The sequence below is a fragment of the Canis lupus genome, chromosome 22, assembly GCF_048164855.1.
Source record: "Canis lupus baileyi chromosome 22, mCanLup2.hap1, whole genome shotgun sequence".
NCBI classification, from domain to species: Eukaryota; Metazoa; Chordata; class Mammalia; order Carnivora; family Canidae; genus Canis; species Canis lupus.
In genome coordinates, this window is record NC_132859.1 from 8,064,655 (window position 1) to 8,079,714 (window position 15,060).

Sequence of the window (15,060 nt, forward strand, 5' to 3'; positions counted from 1 at the left end):
CGCGGTACAGATCATACATAACATTTTTTTCTTGCTCTTTCTATCCCTGATGTGTCATCTTCCTATTTACTTGTTTTCTCTGTATTTAACCTAATTCTTTCATACCCGTTATTCCTAACAAACGCTTCCTTTCCTATTTCGCTAGATTGGTCTTTACTTTTTCCATGCTTATCCCTACTATCTGACCATTCTCTTTAAACAAAGCTTAGTTACTTATTGTTTATGAATTACTGTCTTTGTCTCTTCCCACCATTCCTTACCTACTCTGAACCTTTCCTCTACTCCAAGCACATGTACACATTCAGGAAGCTCCATGTTTAGTCACTGCAGTGACCCTGCAGAGAACAGTGCCTGGTACATAGTAAAAGCTCAGTGTATATGTACTGGATGACTAAAATGAATAATATATCTTTATGTAAGACCAAACATCTCTTCACTTCCATGCCATCTATTTTGTTTGTACATCTTGTATCACACTTTATCCTATGATACAGTTCTTGGTCCAGATATGTCGGACACCTACCGTTTTCCATACTCATGGGAAATCCCTTAAGGTCACATTCATCACCAAATCTTCCAAAGACCTAGCATATTCCATTGCATGTTTGAAGCCCTCAGTAGGCTAACTAAATTAATTAAAAACTCCTAGCCAAAAAATCCCACAAAAAAACAAAAACCTCAAAAAGAGCTTCTAGATGCTAAAGCAAGCTATTCCGTGATTGCAACTAAGAAAATTTTCAAGTCTCTGCTTCATCAGTTCAAGCTGTCCCTAGATTACTAAGAGAGCTTCTTTAAAAAAAAAAAAATTATTTATTTATTTATTCATGAGAGACACAGAAAGATAGAAAGATGTAGAGACACAGGCAGAGGGAGAAGCAGGCTCCATGCAGGGAGCCCGATGTGGGACTTGATCCCTGATCTCCAGAATCAGCCCCTGGGCTGGAGGTGGCACTAAACCACTGAGCCACTCAGGCTGCCCCAAGAGCTTCAAGTCTACTTATCATTTCATTATTACAAGGTAACTTTTAATGATATCAATCTACAATAATCTAACTTGTTTATTCACACTGCAAAGCACTGACAACTGGGGATACAAAGGTGATTAAGATACTGCCTCTCCATCCATAGTCCATTCTGACTATGAAGAACCTCATAGTCTAATGGGAGAGGCTGACACTGACATAATACATGGAATGCAGTAGAAAAGATCCAATAGTTTAAAAATGTATGATACAGTGAAGGAATAGAGAGAAGTCAAAAAAAAAAAAAAAAGAGAAGAGAGAGAGAGAGAAAGGTCAACTTTCCTGGGGAGATGAAGAAGGCCTTTTGAAAGGACTCAGTTGGACTTTTTTTTTTCATTTTACTGTATTTTATCTAATTTAATTTGTTGAGTGGTAACGCTTTCACATGGTTCGAAATTAGAAAAGAATAAAAAGGTAATACACACAACAACAAATGCTGGTGAGGATGTGGAGCAATCGGAACTCTCATTCATTGCTGGTAGGAATGCAAAATGGTCAGTCACTCTGAAAGATAGTTAAGCAGTTTCTTACAAAACTAAACATACTCTTACCATACCATCCAGCAATTGTGCTCCAGGGTATTTACCCAAATTAACTGAAAACTTACATCCACACAACAACCTACACATGGATGTTTATAGCAACTTTATTCATAATTACCAAAACTTGGAAGCAACCAGGATATCCTTTAGTAAGCGAATGGATAAATAAACTGTGGTACATCCAACAATGGAATATTATTCCATACAAAAAATAAATAGGCTATGAAGTAATGAAAAGACACAGAAGAACCTTAAATGCATATTACTGAGCAAAAGAAGAATATCTGAAAAGGATGCATACTGTATGATTCCAACTATCTGACATTCTGGAAAAGACAAACCCATGGAGACAGTAAAAAAATGAGTGGTTACCAGAGGGTAGGGGAGAAAAAAGGGATAAATTAGCTGAGCACACAGGATTTTAGGGCAATTACTCTATTCCATATGATACTATACCAGTGGATACATGTCATTATGCATTTGTCAAAACCCATAAAATGTATAACACCAAGTGTACCCTAATTTAAAGTAGGGACTTTGGACAATGATGATGTGTCAGTGTAGATTAATCAGTTGTAATGAATGTACCATTTAGTCTGGGATTTTGACGGGGGAGGCTCTAATGTGGGGGCAGGAGGTATAGAGGTACAGGAGAACTCTATATATGTTCTGCTTAATTTTGTTATAAATCTAAAAGTTCCGTTAAAAAGTCTATTAGAAAAAAAAAAAAAGACAATACAGTGAAAAGTATTGTTCTCATCCTTGACCCTTGGCTGCTCAAGTCTTCTCTCTACAGGCACCAATGATTCTAGTTTCCTGAGTATAATTCCAGGGATTTTGAGGTTGATGCAAACTATCTATATTGTATATCATGTCTATAGATATGATTTCCCTCTTTCTTCCTCAAACTGTAGTATATGACACATTCTGTTTTGCACCTTACTTTTTTTTACCTAATCATATGCCTTGGAGATTTTTCCATATTGGTACATGGTTTATTTCTCTTGCCAAAACATTTTGGCTAATATCTTGGCAACAACATTAAACAATTGTGCTGATAATGGATATCCTTATCTTGTTCCAAAGGAAGATGAACCTTAAAAGATAAATATGAATTAGAACTCTTCTGATTTTAAGTAATAGAAACCAATTAAAGCATGCTTAAGCAAAATTGGGGAGGAGGAGAAATATATAGAGAGAAGGTGTCTCACAATTCAAGGGCAACAGAAACTATGGGAGTGCCCTCTATGTCCTGTGCTCCTCTTCGTATGTCTGTTTCATTCTTTCTCAGCTTTCTCTGCCACTCAGTCACATTAGAGGAAGAAGATGATTCACTCACAGTCACTAAGTTGCATGTTACAGATCAAACCACAAAGTCATATTTTCCTTCAGGCCAGAGAGAAAGGATTCTAACAGTTTCATTCTGGTCCAAATAACTGTAATGATGAGAAAAGGGTCATATTACAAACATCACTGCTGAGGACAGAGGTAAGGAACAAATACTTAACATAATTTTGAGCTGGGCATTTACTCTAAAGGCAAGTAACTACAGCCTACAAAAATATACATATATAAATAAACATGTATTTCAGGAAGCGACAAAACACTTGGTTGTGATTTCTTAAAGCATATGAGCTTCTTTAAGATCTTCTGCCTTAGATTGGTTTCTCTGTAAGCAAAGCCTGAGACAGGGATTGGGATGTATGTCGCTTACTGAGGGAATGCACAAGAAAAACTAGTCTGGAAGAGAGTTCAGCAGAGTTGGGAAGAAGAAAAAGTGAGGAAGAGTGTAGTCTCAGGTAAAGTCTGGCCAGAGCCTTATCTACAAGAATCCTTTGCAGTTTTCACTCCTTCTGATGAGAAGCCAGGCCTTTTGTAGTCCCTTTGCCATCAGTTATTGAGGGGGGCGTCCGGCTTTTTATCTCAAGCTCCCAATTTCCAATTGAGGGCATTCCTTGGAGAAGGGGCTTTAGCTATGAGCTTTCACCAGCCAAAAGTCACAGCACTTTGAGGGTTGACACCAAAGCAGCATCAACTACACCCCATGTTAATAGACTTTCTATGAAAACGTTGACAACATAAAAAGATATCATGAAGTTGCAACACTTGAAAAATATGATGTAAAAAGAGCTCTGCAATGAAAACCGTTTGCCCTTTTTAGGTTTTCCATTTTTTCAAATTTCTTGCTGTTGGAACTCAAGTTGGAAATTGGAACAGAAGCAACCTACAGGTTAACATTTACCAGGCACCAATCACATGATTCACATTGTGCTAAGTGCTGTTAATAATAATAATAAGTGCAAGATGAGGATTCTGTTAGATGATGAGGAATTTGAGGAAGAAGACGAGATTTACAAACACAAATGAATAATCAGACATAACAGCACTAAACAAAATGTATCACCCTGGGAGAGTCTTCCTTAGAATTAAGTTCCAGTACATGCTTACTCTATAAACTTGAGTAATGGTGCTTAATATCTTTGCTCAGTTATTGAGCAGAGTTTGAAATGTTTTCCACCAATGCTAAGGGAAGTTGAAGAAGAGAACAATGGTAAATTGCTGTAAACAACATAAAGGCAAGGACTAAAACACATATCAACTATACCGTGTTGTTATTGGGTTGATTCTATTACACAGAGACGGAAAGGGGAAACCACAGTCATTTGCCTACGCATTCATCTCCAAGTGGGCATTGTTCTGTACCCGGTAGCAGGATTAGAAATACCGCCAGGGAACAAGTACACAGAGTTGTTATGGAAACCAGAATGCTTCAGCTCAGAGTTATTTACAGAGAACTTTCAGGATTACCACATTCAATGAAATCAAATCTGTTTTGCTTCACTGTGTGCCAGTATATTCCCAATCACATATCTATTTTGAAGGGTCCTTCAATCAGAGCTGCACTTGAGTGAATACAGATTCAAAAGTCTGTGGTCGGTGGTCACATCAGAAAAGTGTAATTTATGTGTGGCATTTCTGTAATACATGTTTGGTGCTTGTTCACACTTGCCCCAACCATTGTCAAGTTTGCTGGCTACTGTACTATAGGAACAAGGTGGCTGTTGACTGCCATTGGCAGAGATACATTTCCTCCAATACAGCTGCTGTCTGTGTTGCCCAATACTCAGACAGCAGGACTTGTCTCTTCACATTCTCTCAGCTCAACTTTCAAGCTAGATAGTAACAGCTGCCTCTGGCCATCATTTTTGTCCTTAATTGTGAATTGGGTTTTTTCCAGCTATCCAATTCTTTGAAAAAAAGTTGCAGGGTTGGGTTTTTGTTTGTTTTGTTTTGTTTGCTGAGAGAATGAGGATTTTCATAGCCTTTGAGGGATCTTTTGAACCATTTGATGTTTCAGCAGATGAAACTGTGGAGGCTGTCAAGCTGATAATAAAGGTAGGTACTTTGTCCCTAAGCCACTAAGATGTATACTAATTTTAACTATGCAGTGGCCTTACACTGTACATGAGGTAGAGATACATTTTCAGCAAACCGGGAACTAAAACTATTTGAAAAGATCATTATTTGCTTACACAACAGTTTGATAAGAATATAGCAACTATGGAGGTATTAGGATGCAAACTGAGTCAGTAAATTCTCAGGAAAAAAAAAATGTTTGAAATGTTTGACTTCTCTTTATGAAATGTGTGGGTTGTTTCACTGACCAGATAGTATTAGGGCAATTCTTCACAAAAGGACAAAAACAGGACATTAACTCTAAACTATATAAATAGAGCATGCCAGTTGTCAGATAGATGGCATGTTTGGTGAGCAAGCAACTATAAAGATCCAAAGGATTTTGGAGGTGGAGAGGACTTTAAACAACCTCTGAGCTACAGACTCATTTTGCATCCAGGGAAGCTGAAGCTTAAAGAGGTTGACCGTCTTATCTACAGTTACAGAACCAGAGTAAGAAATAATTTGGATTCAGTAGCTTTCTCATAAATTTTTAGAAATATTCCCTCTACAATGGGCAATTAAGACAAATATTTAGGTTTTGACTATCAAATGCATTTGATTTGGAGATTATCATTCCCATTTGCTAAGGTGCATTTGTTGAATCACACTTACATGATATGTAGTAGATCACTGTGATTACTGAAATAGATCTTCTAACACAGAGGCTCTTAACCTTTCTGTGTCATGAATCCCTTTGGCAGTCTGATGAAAGCCTATGGACTCCCCAGAGTGTCTTTTTTTTTTTTTTCCAGAATGTCTTTAAATGTACATAGTAAAATACATAAAAAGAAAAGCTATATTGAAATATAATTTTCAAACATTAAAAAACAAATTCATGATATAGTGACACATGGGCTTCTCTAGTAATAGTATCACATGTTAGCAATGTATCTAATAACTGTTGTAATTTCACAGTAGTAATTCAGTATAGTATTTTGAGATTTCTGCAACAACTATAATGTGAAATGAAAATATGTCATTTACAGGTGACAAAGCCATAGGTATAGCCAAATATTGCTTCTTTAGTTTGTTGCCTACATACATAATTGAAAGAAAATCTTAATTTCATTTAGAATTAATAAAAACAAAATATAGTTTTTTTCCCATTTAAATTTTATTCATAAACTTTTGGAGATGCCTACAGGCTCCAAGTTAAGAACCTGTCTAATACTTCTTCATTTGTCCAAAACAATTTTATAGTGCTCAGTGGGAAAAAAAAAATGTAAAAGAAAAGAGATTATATTGCTGGCCTAGAAATGTTCAGATATACTGTTTTCATAATATGCTATTGATTTTTAAAAATTATTTCCACATTCCTCTCTCTGAAGATGAACATGGCAGGTGGTATCTGGAGCTGATGTATGCTGGAGCAGCTCTAAAGGACAGCTGGAGTCTTGCTGATGTTGTAATATCTCTTGGCTCAACTCTCAAATGCTTTGTTAAGGTATGATGATCAGAATAACAATTGTCCCAGATATCTACCTCATTTTGAATAGCATTGTGGATAATTCAACAAAACTCATTTCATAACTTAGGATGAAGTTTTCTTTTCTTGCCTTCTCCTCTCCTCTGTTTGTCTAACTGGCCTTATACACGATTTCCGCTGTATGGGGAAATAAGGTGTGGAGACTGGATGGAGTTCCCCCTGTTTACTTCTTTCCTAATCTATCCCCCTTGTTGTTGACCCAAACAGTCATTCCAGAACATCCCACAAACCAATACTGGAATGAGGGCAAGGGATGGATCTGGAATATTGATATAGAAGGAAAATTTGATCACTTCCTTGGGTCTACAATGAATTAAGGGCAGGGGAGTAAGGAGAGGGAAGAAATTCTCAGTAACAAGAATGATTCAAGATTTATTACTCAGGAATCTAGTTTATTTGCAGTTGTTTAGATTTGTGCTCTGATCCCTTTATCCAATTGCTGCCTTATTTTAGAAACTTGCTAACTGAAAACAATACCAGTCAACAAAACCCAAAAGGCTTTAGTTTGCACCCTACTTGCAATTCTGTATCAGTTGCTTTTCTTATTTATTGTTTCTCTTTTTGTGCCATTGCTACTATAGAGATCAATATTTCATATTATCCCAGTGCTTTATTTCTGTCAAATGCATCTAAAACATGCTCATTGTTTTTTTTTTTTTAATATTTTATTTATTCATGAGAGACACGGGGTGGGGGGGGCGGCAGAGACATAGGCACAGAGAGAAGCAGGCTTCATGCAGGTAGCCAGATGCGGGACTCAATACTAGGACTCCAGGATCACACCCTGGGCTGAAGGCAAACGCTCAACTGCTGAGCCACCCAGGCATTCCAAAGTCAATGTTTTTTAAAAAATCTAAAATATTTATCACTAACTGGTAAAAAACAGGACACCCCAAAAATTGGCATTGCAGGATCCTATTTAAGTAAGAAAAAATAATATATTTGTATGTGTGTTTTTAATGTTTTGTGAGCATTTATTCATGTCTTATTGTTATATTCTTGAAGAATGTTTAATTATCAAAAAGATAAATAAAAAACAACTCTGATTTCTTCTTTTCTCCTCTGACACTAAAAAAAATTATAATACTCTTTCAGGCAGACTGAATTCCATATCATTTCTTTTTTTTTTTCACATTTTATTTCTTAAATGTCTTTCTTATGTCTTTAAATATATTTATAAACTCTGTTTTTGGTACTCTATGGGCTAAACCATTTAAAACATCTTGGAATTTTCCAGCCAATAATGATGTTTGAGATTTTCTTGTTTGCTTACTTGGAGATAGTGGTATAAGTTTATTACTAATATTTGAGTTGCTGGAGGAATCTGATTGAACAACAGCTATTCAGGGATGTAAATAATGTGTGTAATAGCATGAATAGGATACTATTATTTAACTCAGCCCTGGCTTTATTTTCCTTATTTAAAAAAAATCTAACTTTTATTTATTTCTGACTAGGAAGTATATTCACATGGAGACAAAAGATATAAAAAGTATATACAATAAAAAGTCTTCCTCCCACCTCTGGCCCCCAGGTTCCCTCCCCAGACGCAACCTATTTCATAGTTTTACTTACAAAAATATTTCATAAATTCTGCCAATAAAGCATCATCCATCACAGTGGTGCAAGCTATCTTTGCACTGAACTCTGATCTTTCCCTGGAGTTTAAACTGCTAATGGAAAAAATAGAGTATAGAGGCAAAATGAGTTTACCAAAGAGAGACAGGATATAATTATGCATCACAGGATTGGCCAACGCATAGGGTTTAAATAAAAACTCCCAAGTTCTGTGGAAATCTTACTGATACTAATCTTCACCTTCTCCAGTAGAATCACATTTAGAGAATTTCATATGACTGGTTCTGAGAAGAAAAACAGTATCTTAAATCTGAAGGTCTAAAACAGTATCCTGCAAAGACCGTAAATATTAGTTTTCATCCTGACTTAGTTCCTGTTTAGATTAAATGATAAAAGAGGCCTATTTCAAAAGTCATACTACTAGCAGTGTATGGATAATAATAGGCCCAAATGAGCTTCCAACAACAAAAATACTTCATGAAAATATCCCATGCCTCAGAGAATGCAGTCAGACCAGTTCTAAGCTGTCTAATCTATTTTAGGTAACAAAAGGCTGCATTCTAAGTCATGTTGTTGCTTTATTGCATAATTAGACGTATACAAATTTAACTAGTATCTTTCCTATTTAACTATGCTACTTCATGCAATTAGGTCTACCTTCTGAGAATTTTGGAAAGCTAGTCTCTTCATTTATTTTGGAACAACTTAGACATACCAAGATGTAAACCAAATGCTTTTGCAAAGTTTAAAAATTCACCAAGTAAGCAATTTTCTTTAAAAAAAAAAAAAAATACAAGTAGAGGGGTGCCTGGGTGGCTCAGTCAGTTAAGCGTCTATCTTCGGCTCAGGTCATGATCCTAGGGTCCTGGGATTGAGCCCTGCATAGGGTTCCCTGCTCCCAGTGGAGTCTGCCTCTCTCTCTCTCTCATTCTCTCTCTCATTCTCTCTCTCTCACCCTGCCCTTGCCCCCTGTCATGTGCTCTCTCTCAAACAAATAAATAAAATCTTTTAAAAAAAATACAAGTACACATTATATATGAAATAAATTAAAAAATATTTTCTTTACTGTGCTTATATTTTGTATGAATTACGAAGTGTTAAAAAAAAAAAGTGTTCCTTGTGTGAAAAGAGGGAAAGATTTTAGATAAATTAAGAGGTGATCTGCACCTAAATACATTTTTTAAATAGTCAATATATTCTCCAGTTCCCCTGCCTAGGTTTAATAGGTAATGGTATTAGCTTAGCCTTTTAATGGTAATGTAGGCACATTTGGAAAAGTGAATGGAGGCAGGGGCAATATGAGATGAGTGGGGAAGGAATATTGCATTAATTTTTCCTTCTTAGGGGGATAGTTCCTATAGAAACTTAGAGAAAAAAAGAAACCATAAGACATATTTTCTATAGGATATATATCCAAGTTCTATTAACATAGGAATCAATCCTGCCCATTCATTGCTGCTGAGCTACAGGTCGCTGTGTTCCTATAAACCATGGCATGATGCAATGGAAAGGCCTGGCTTATTGCTGGGCATGCAGTAGTGCTATCACATTTGCCTCCTTCATTCTAACCAGTGTTATTGCGGAAACCATTTCTTGAGCTTTGCCCACTGTTGGCACCCAGTGCCTAAATAGTACCTGCCATATAGGAGGCTCTCCATAAATATGTGATGAATAAATAAGTTGCAAAGGCTTGGGTGGTAAATTTTGAAAATTAACAAGATATATGATTGGGCACCTGAGTGGCTTAGTTGGTTAAGCATCTGTCTTCAGCTCAGGTCATGATCCCAGGGTCCTGGAATCAAGCCCCATGGCAGGCTCCCTGCTCAGCAGAGAGCCTGCTTCTCCCTCTCCTGCTCCGCCTGCTTGTGTGCTCTCTCTCTCTCTCCCTCTGTCAAATAAATAAATAAAATCTTTTTTTTTTTTTTAAAGGAGGTATATAATTGTTATCAGAAACATCATGGGATCCCTGGGTGGTGCAGTGGTTTGGCGCCTGCCTTTGGCCTAGGGCGCGATCCTGGAGACCCAGGATCGATTCCCACGTCGGGCTCCCGGTGCATGGAGCCTGCTTCTCTCTGCCTGTGTCTCTGCCTCTCTTTCTCTCTCTGTGACTATCATAAATAAATAAAAATTAAAAAAATATATATAAAAAAAAGAAACATCATAGCAAGGTATTAAGATTCATTTCAGGGTTTGGATTCCCTCCCTTACCATGCCATCTCTCCTCCCTCTCTACCCCCAAGGCAAGGTGCTCCTGCATCCTTGCGCTTTTTCCTATCCAGCATCAGGGTTCTTAAGTGCAAGCAGCAGAAATGAACCCTGGATAATTTAAGCAGAAAATAAACACATTGAAAGGCTACTAGGTAGTTCACAGACTTGAGAGGAAGACTAGAGGACTGGGTTCAGAGAGTATGTAGCCAGAAACAATGTCTTAATCATGCCCCAGAACTAGTCCAGGAATGCCACCACTGCAGCCACCTCTGAGCCCTCGAAGCTGGCACCAGGTACTGCCACCCGCCCTGTTGCCAGACAAGCAATGCTTCAGATCTGCCACTGCCAGGGAGGATGCCCTGTGTCTGTTGCCTCTCTGCCTTACTGGCTCCCAATCAAACTAGGGCTGGATGGGTAGGGCCTGATTGGGAGCACTCTAGTCACATGTCCAGGCCCTGCTGCAAAGGGGGCTAACAAGTAAATCTCACAGGTCGTGCCTTTAAAGTGTGAGGTGGGGTGTGCCTGGATGGTTCAGTCCCTTAAGTGTCTGATTCTTAATTTCAGCTCAGGTCATGATTTCAGGGTCATGAGATCAAACCCTGTATTGGGCCCTGCACTAGGCATGGAATCTGCTTGGGATTCTCTCTCTCCCTTTTCCTCTGCCCCTCTGCCACCTCTCTCTCATCTCTCTCTCTTAAAAAAATACTACTAATAATAAAACAAAATAAATTGTGAGGTGGGCTCAGTTTCTCTAACACTCCTGAGTTCCCTGCCTCCTCCTTCTCTCACTATCTGAGGTTAAAACTTAGTTAATCCTTTCTAGCATCTTTGGAATGTTCTTTTATGGTGAGAGATTGGTTAATTGTGGTAGTATTGAGTAGATGTCTATTAGACAAGTTGGAGACGCTTAAATGATATTAGAAGGTCTATAATTGACTCAGAATAATATACCTTTAGGGGATCCCTCGGTGGCTCAGCAGTTTAGCGCCTGCCTTTGGCCCAGGGCGTGATCCTGGAGTCCCGGGATCGAGTCCCGTGTCGGGCTCATGGTATGTAGCCTGCTTTTCCCTCTGCCTGTGTCTCTGCCTCTCTCTCTCTATGTCTATCATGAATTTAAAAAAAAAATAATAATAATATACCTTTAGCTTTTGAAAGGCACCAGTAATGCATAAACACCAAAGTCCAGTAGACACAATATGTGACTTTAGATTTTAAATATATTTTATATGCACACATTAAAAAAAGTATAAATATGCTTCCTAAAAATCTAAAATTTAGGGATACCTGGATGGCCCAGTGGTTGAGCATCTGCCTTTGGCTTAGGGTGTGATCCCAGGGTCCTGGGATGGAGTCCTGCATTGGGCTCCCCATGGGAAGCCCCTTCTCCCTCGGCCTGTGTCTCTGCCTCTCTCTCTGTATCTCATGAATAAATTTAAAAAAATCTTTTTTTAAAAAATGTATAATTTAGGGGTACCTGGGTGGCTCAGGCAGTTGGGCATCTGACTTTTGATTTCAGCTCAGGTCATGATCTCAGGATCATGAGATCAAGCCCTGTATCAGGCTCTGTGCTGGGCATGGAGCTTGCTTGGGATTCTCTCCCTGTTCCACTGCCCCTCCTGCCACCACTCATGTGGGCTCTCTCTCAAAAAAAGAAAAGAAAGAAGAAAAATGTATAATTTACAAATGAGGGATGCCTAGCTGGCTTAGTTGGAGGAGCATGTGACTCTTGATCTTGGAGTCATGAGTTCAAGCCCCACGCAGGGTGTAGAGATTACTTATATTAAAAAAATAAATAAATAAAAAACCTAAAAAAAAAGAATAATTTACAAATAAAAACATGTTTCTAAAAAAATGGCTATCTTTTCTAAGATGAGCCATAGAAATAGTATGTAAAGAAACTGTCTGAATTCAATGTCCTAGAATCCAAGTATAACCTCTCCAGGATGACTTTCATACAAAAGAAATTTATGAGGTCAAGATGTTCATGAAGATATCTCAATTTGAATTCATTCAGTGCAACAAAAACAAACATTATTTCCTCATTTCATCTACTCTGGAATAATTGGGGCAAGTTCCTACTTACTTAGTGCTTCAACTCCAGGACAGCAAAATATAAAAAAGCAGAACTTGCGAAAACTGTACAGCAGTGTTCAAAATTTTCATTAACTCCTGTTTTCTTTCCATCTGTTTCTCTTTAGCTTTTCCTATTTTATTGTTAATGCACATGTATCTATTTACAGTGAGTTTGGACGTGGTTTATTAAAACAAAAGTGGAATTCTTACCATGAAATAGATCTATGTATTTGTTTTTATTGAAAAGTAAGACAGGGCAGCCTGGGTGGCTCAGTGGTTTAGCGCCGCCTTCGGCCCAGGGTGTGATCCTGGAGTCCTAGGATCGAGTCCCACATTGGGCTCCCTGCATGGAGCCTGCTTTTCTCTCTCTCTCTCTCTCTCTGTCTCTCTCATGATTGAATAAATAAAAAATTTTTTAAAAAAGTAAGATGTTTTGTATGTACCTCCTACCATGGTATCTTGGTTTATTTGTAAAGGGGAAAATATAATTTTACATATGTTCAACAATGATTTGCGATAGTATTGTTTATATAATAACATCCAACTTCTTTGAGTATAACTACACTCTAAATATTCCCTTATTTAGAATATTTGAGGAGGGATATCAAGAGAGATGCCTTTGCTTACATAGATAAGGTGAGTTGACAAGTTGCTGTTATCTCCATCTACCTGGTCCCTCTCCAAATAACCAACATGAAGAAGGGTCTCCAGCTGGTATGCCTCAGTAGAACTTCAAATGAGTTTTCTCACAAAAATAAGGTTTATGAAATGGTTTTTCCTAGTGGGTTTTTTGTTTTTGTTTTTTGTTGTTTTTTTTTTTTTTTTTTTTTTACATGAGCGGTTTGGGTTCATGTAAGGGTCAGAAATGCATTCTTGCCATAATGTTCTACATGATAGACTCATAGAAGTGCCTTCTTTTTATGGTGTTCTACAAAACAGACTCATTAACTTTGTTATTATTTCTAACTGGTACTTCTAAATTGATACAGTCCATCAAAATCTCACTGGTAAAAAGGCATATTAAGCATAGCAGGATGCTCCAGTGTTAGTGCTATAGGAGGCCATGCATTCAGCTCTTCTCTCTTCTGGATAAATAATGTCAAAATAGTAGAAAGAGGACTATGTTCAAGATACATCATGAATTAAATGGGTGTGGAAAGTTCTTGGGAGCTAAAAATAAATAAATAAATAAAAGAATAAACTCTGTAGGTGCTAATTTTCTTGCAACTTAAGAACCTAGCTTAATTAATAACTAATGCATTTTCTTACCTGCACTTTTTGATTTTCATCTAAACATTGCCATATATTTTGCAATTCTCCTTTATCTCGTTTCAGAACTTTTTGTATACCTAGGTTATAGATATTCACATTTATTAATATTCTGAGAAGCTCCCTTTTAACTTACTTCTCTATCATCATGTAGTTGCTAGTTTGCTATTAAGAGTAACTTGGGCCTTTGTTACTCGGTTGCACATTACATATTTGATTTTAAGTATAAATTCGTATCTGTACCAGATTAGTATCTTGTTAGCCCTAACAAGAAATAAGAGTAACGGGATCCCTGGGTGGCGCAGCGGTTTCGCGCCTGCCTTTGGCCCAGGGCACGATCCTGGAGACCCGGGATCGAATCCCACGTCGGGCTCCCGGTGCATGGAGCCTGCTTCTCCCTCTGCCTGTGTCTCTGCCTCTCTCTCTCTCTGTGTGACTGTCATAAATAAAATATAAAAAAAAAAAGAGTAACCATGAAAGAAATAAGGAAAATCTATTGCCTAAAATATAATTTGTCTCTCTTACCTCCTTTTTATTGTTTTCTTTTTTAAAAAATTTTTATTTATTTATTCATGAGAGACACAGAAAGAGAGGCAGAGACATAGGCAAAGAGAGAAGCAGGCTCCCTGTGGGATGCAGGATTCGATCTCAGGACCCCAGGATTATGACCTGAGCTAAAGGCAGATGCTCAACCACTGAGCCACCCAGGTGCTCCTTTATTCAGTTTTCATAGAAATTTCTTCCTGCCTATAAATATCACATGGATTAGGCTGGACTTCAATGAAGCCATAAGAAAGCATAAGTATGTTGCAGGGGCAAAGGTGAATCCTATGTCCTTTCAATTTTTATTGAGTGGGTTTATGAGAAGCTGTTGAGAACAACCGTTCTAAGTACTTTAGACTCAGGAAGCAGAGGTCCGAACCTGCTTTTGGTGATTTGAGTTACTGAAATGGGCCCCAGATCAAAGCATCACAGCCTAAACGTACATCAGTAACATTCATTACTTTTTAAAGGCTCTAAGAGATCTGTGTGTTGATTATATCATGGCAATATGTGATCTGGGAGGAGGGGAATGAAATTAATGTATTATAGGCCTAAGAAAGGTAGGAATCTGGAGGCAAATCTTCCTGGGGAATCTGGAGGCAAATTTTGACAGGAGAAAAGGGGAGGAGAATAGGGCTGAACTGGAAAGCAATGACTGGCTGGAGCCCCCTAGAGAAACCCGGAGGCCTGATGCTGACATCTCAATTTTGGCAAAGCTTTGCAACTCTTCTTAATGTACAGACTCAGATACACAAAACGAGTCTTGAATATTACATCCAAGCTGTGCTTATGGAGGTGTTAGTTGCCAAGTCTCCTTCATTTTACTCAAGGCAGGAGGACTCCTTAATAGTCTCAAGACAGAAGAACAGGAGTCAGACCA

At 37.9% G+C, this 15,060-nt stretch overlaps 2 protein-coding genes across 6 annotated transcripts in view; one reads left to right on the forward strand and one right to left on the reverse strand.

Moving 5' to 3' along the window:
• RNF13 (ring finger protein 13) overlaps positions 1 to 15,060 on the reverse strand; it is a 201,251-nt gene that overhangs the window by 161,442 nt on the left and 24,749 nt on the right. The window lies entirely within an intron of this gene.
• Positions 4,322 to 15,060, forward strand: part of ANKUB1 (ankyrin repeat and ubiquitin domain containing 1) — a 30,205-nt gene continuing 19,466 nt past the window's right edge. The window contains 2 exon segments of the mRNA XM_072792314.1: positions 4,322 to 4,961; positions 6,325 to 6,467. Of these exon segments, the coding sequence (XP_072648415.1) occupies positions 4,871 to 4,961; positions 6,325 to 6,467 (234 nt within the window). The 5' untranslated portion in view covers positions 4,322 to 4,870.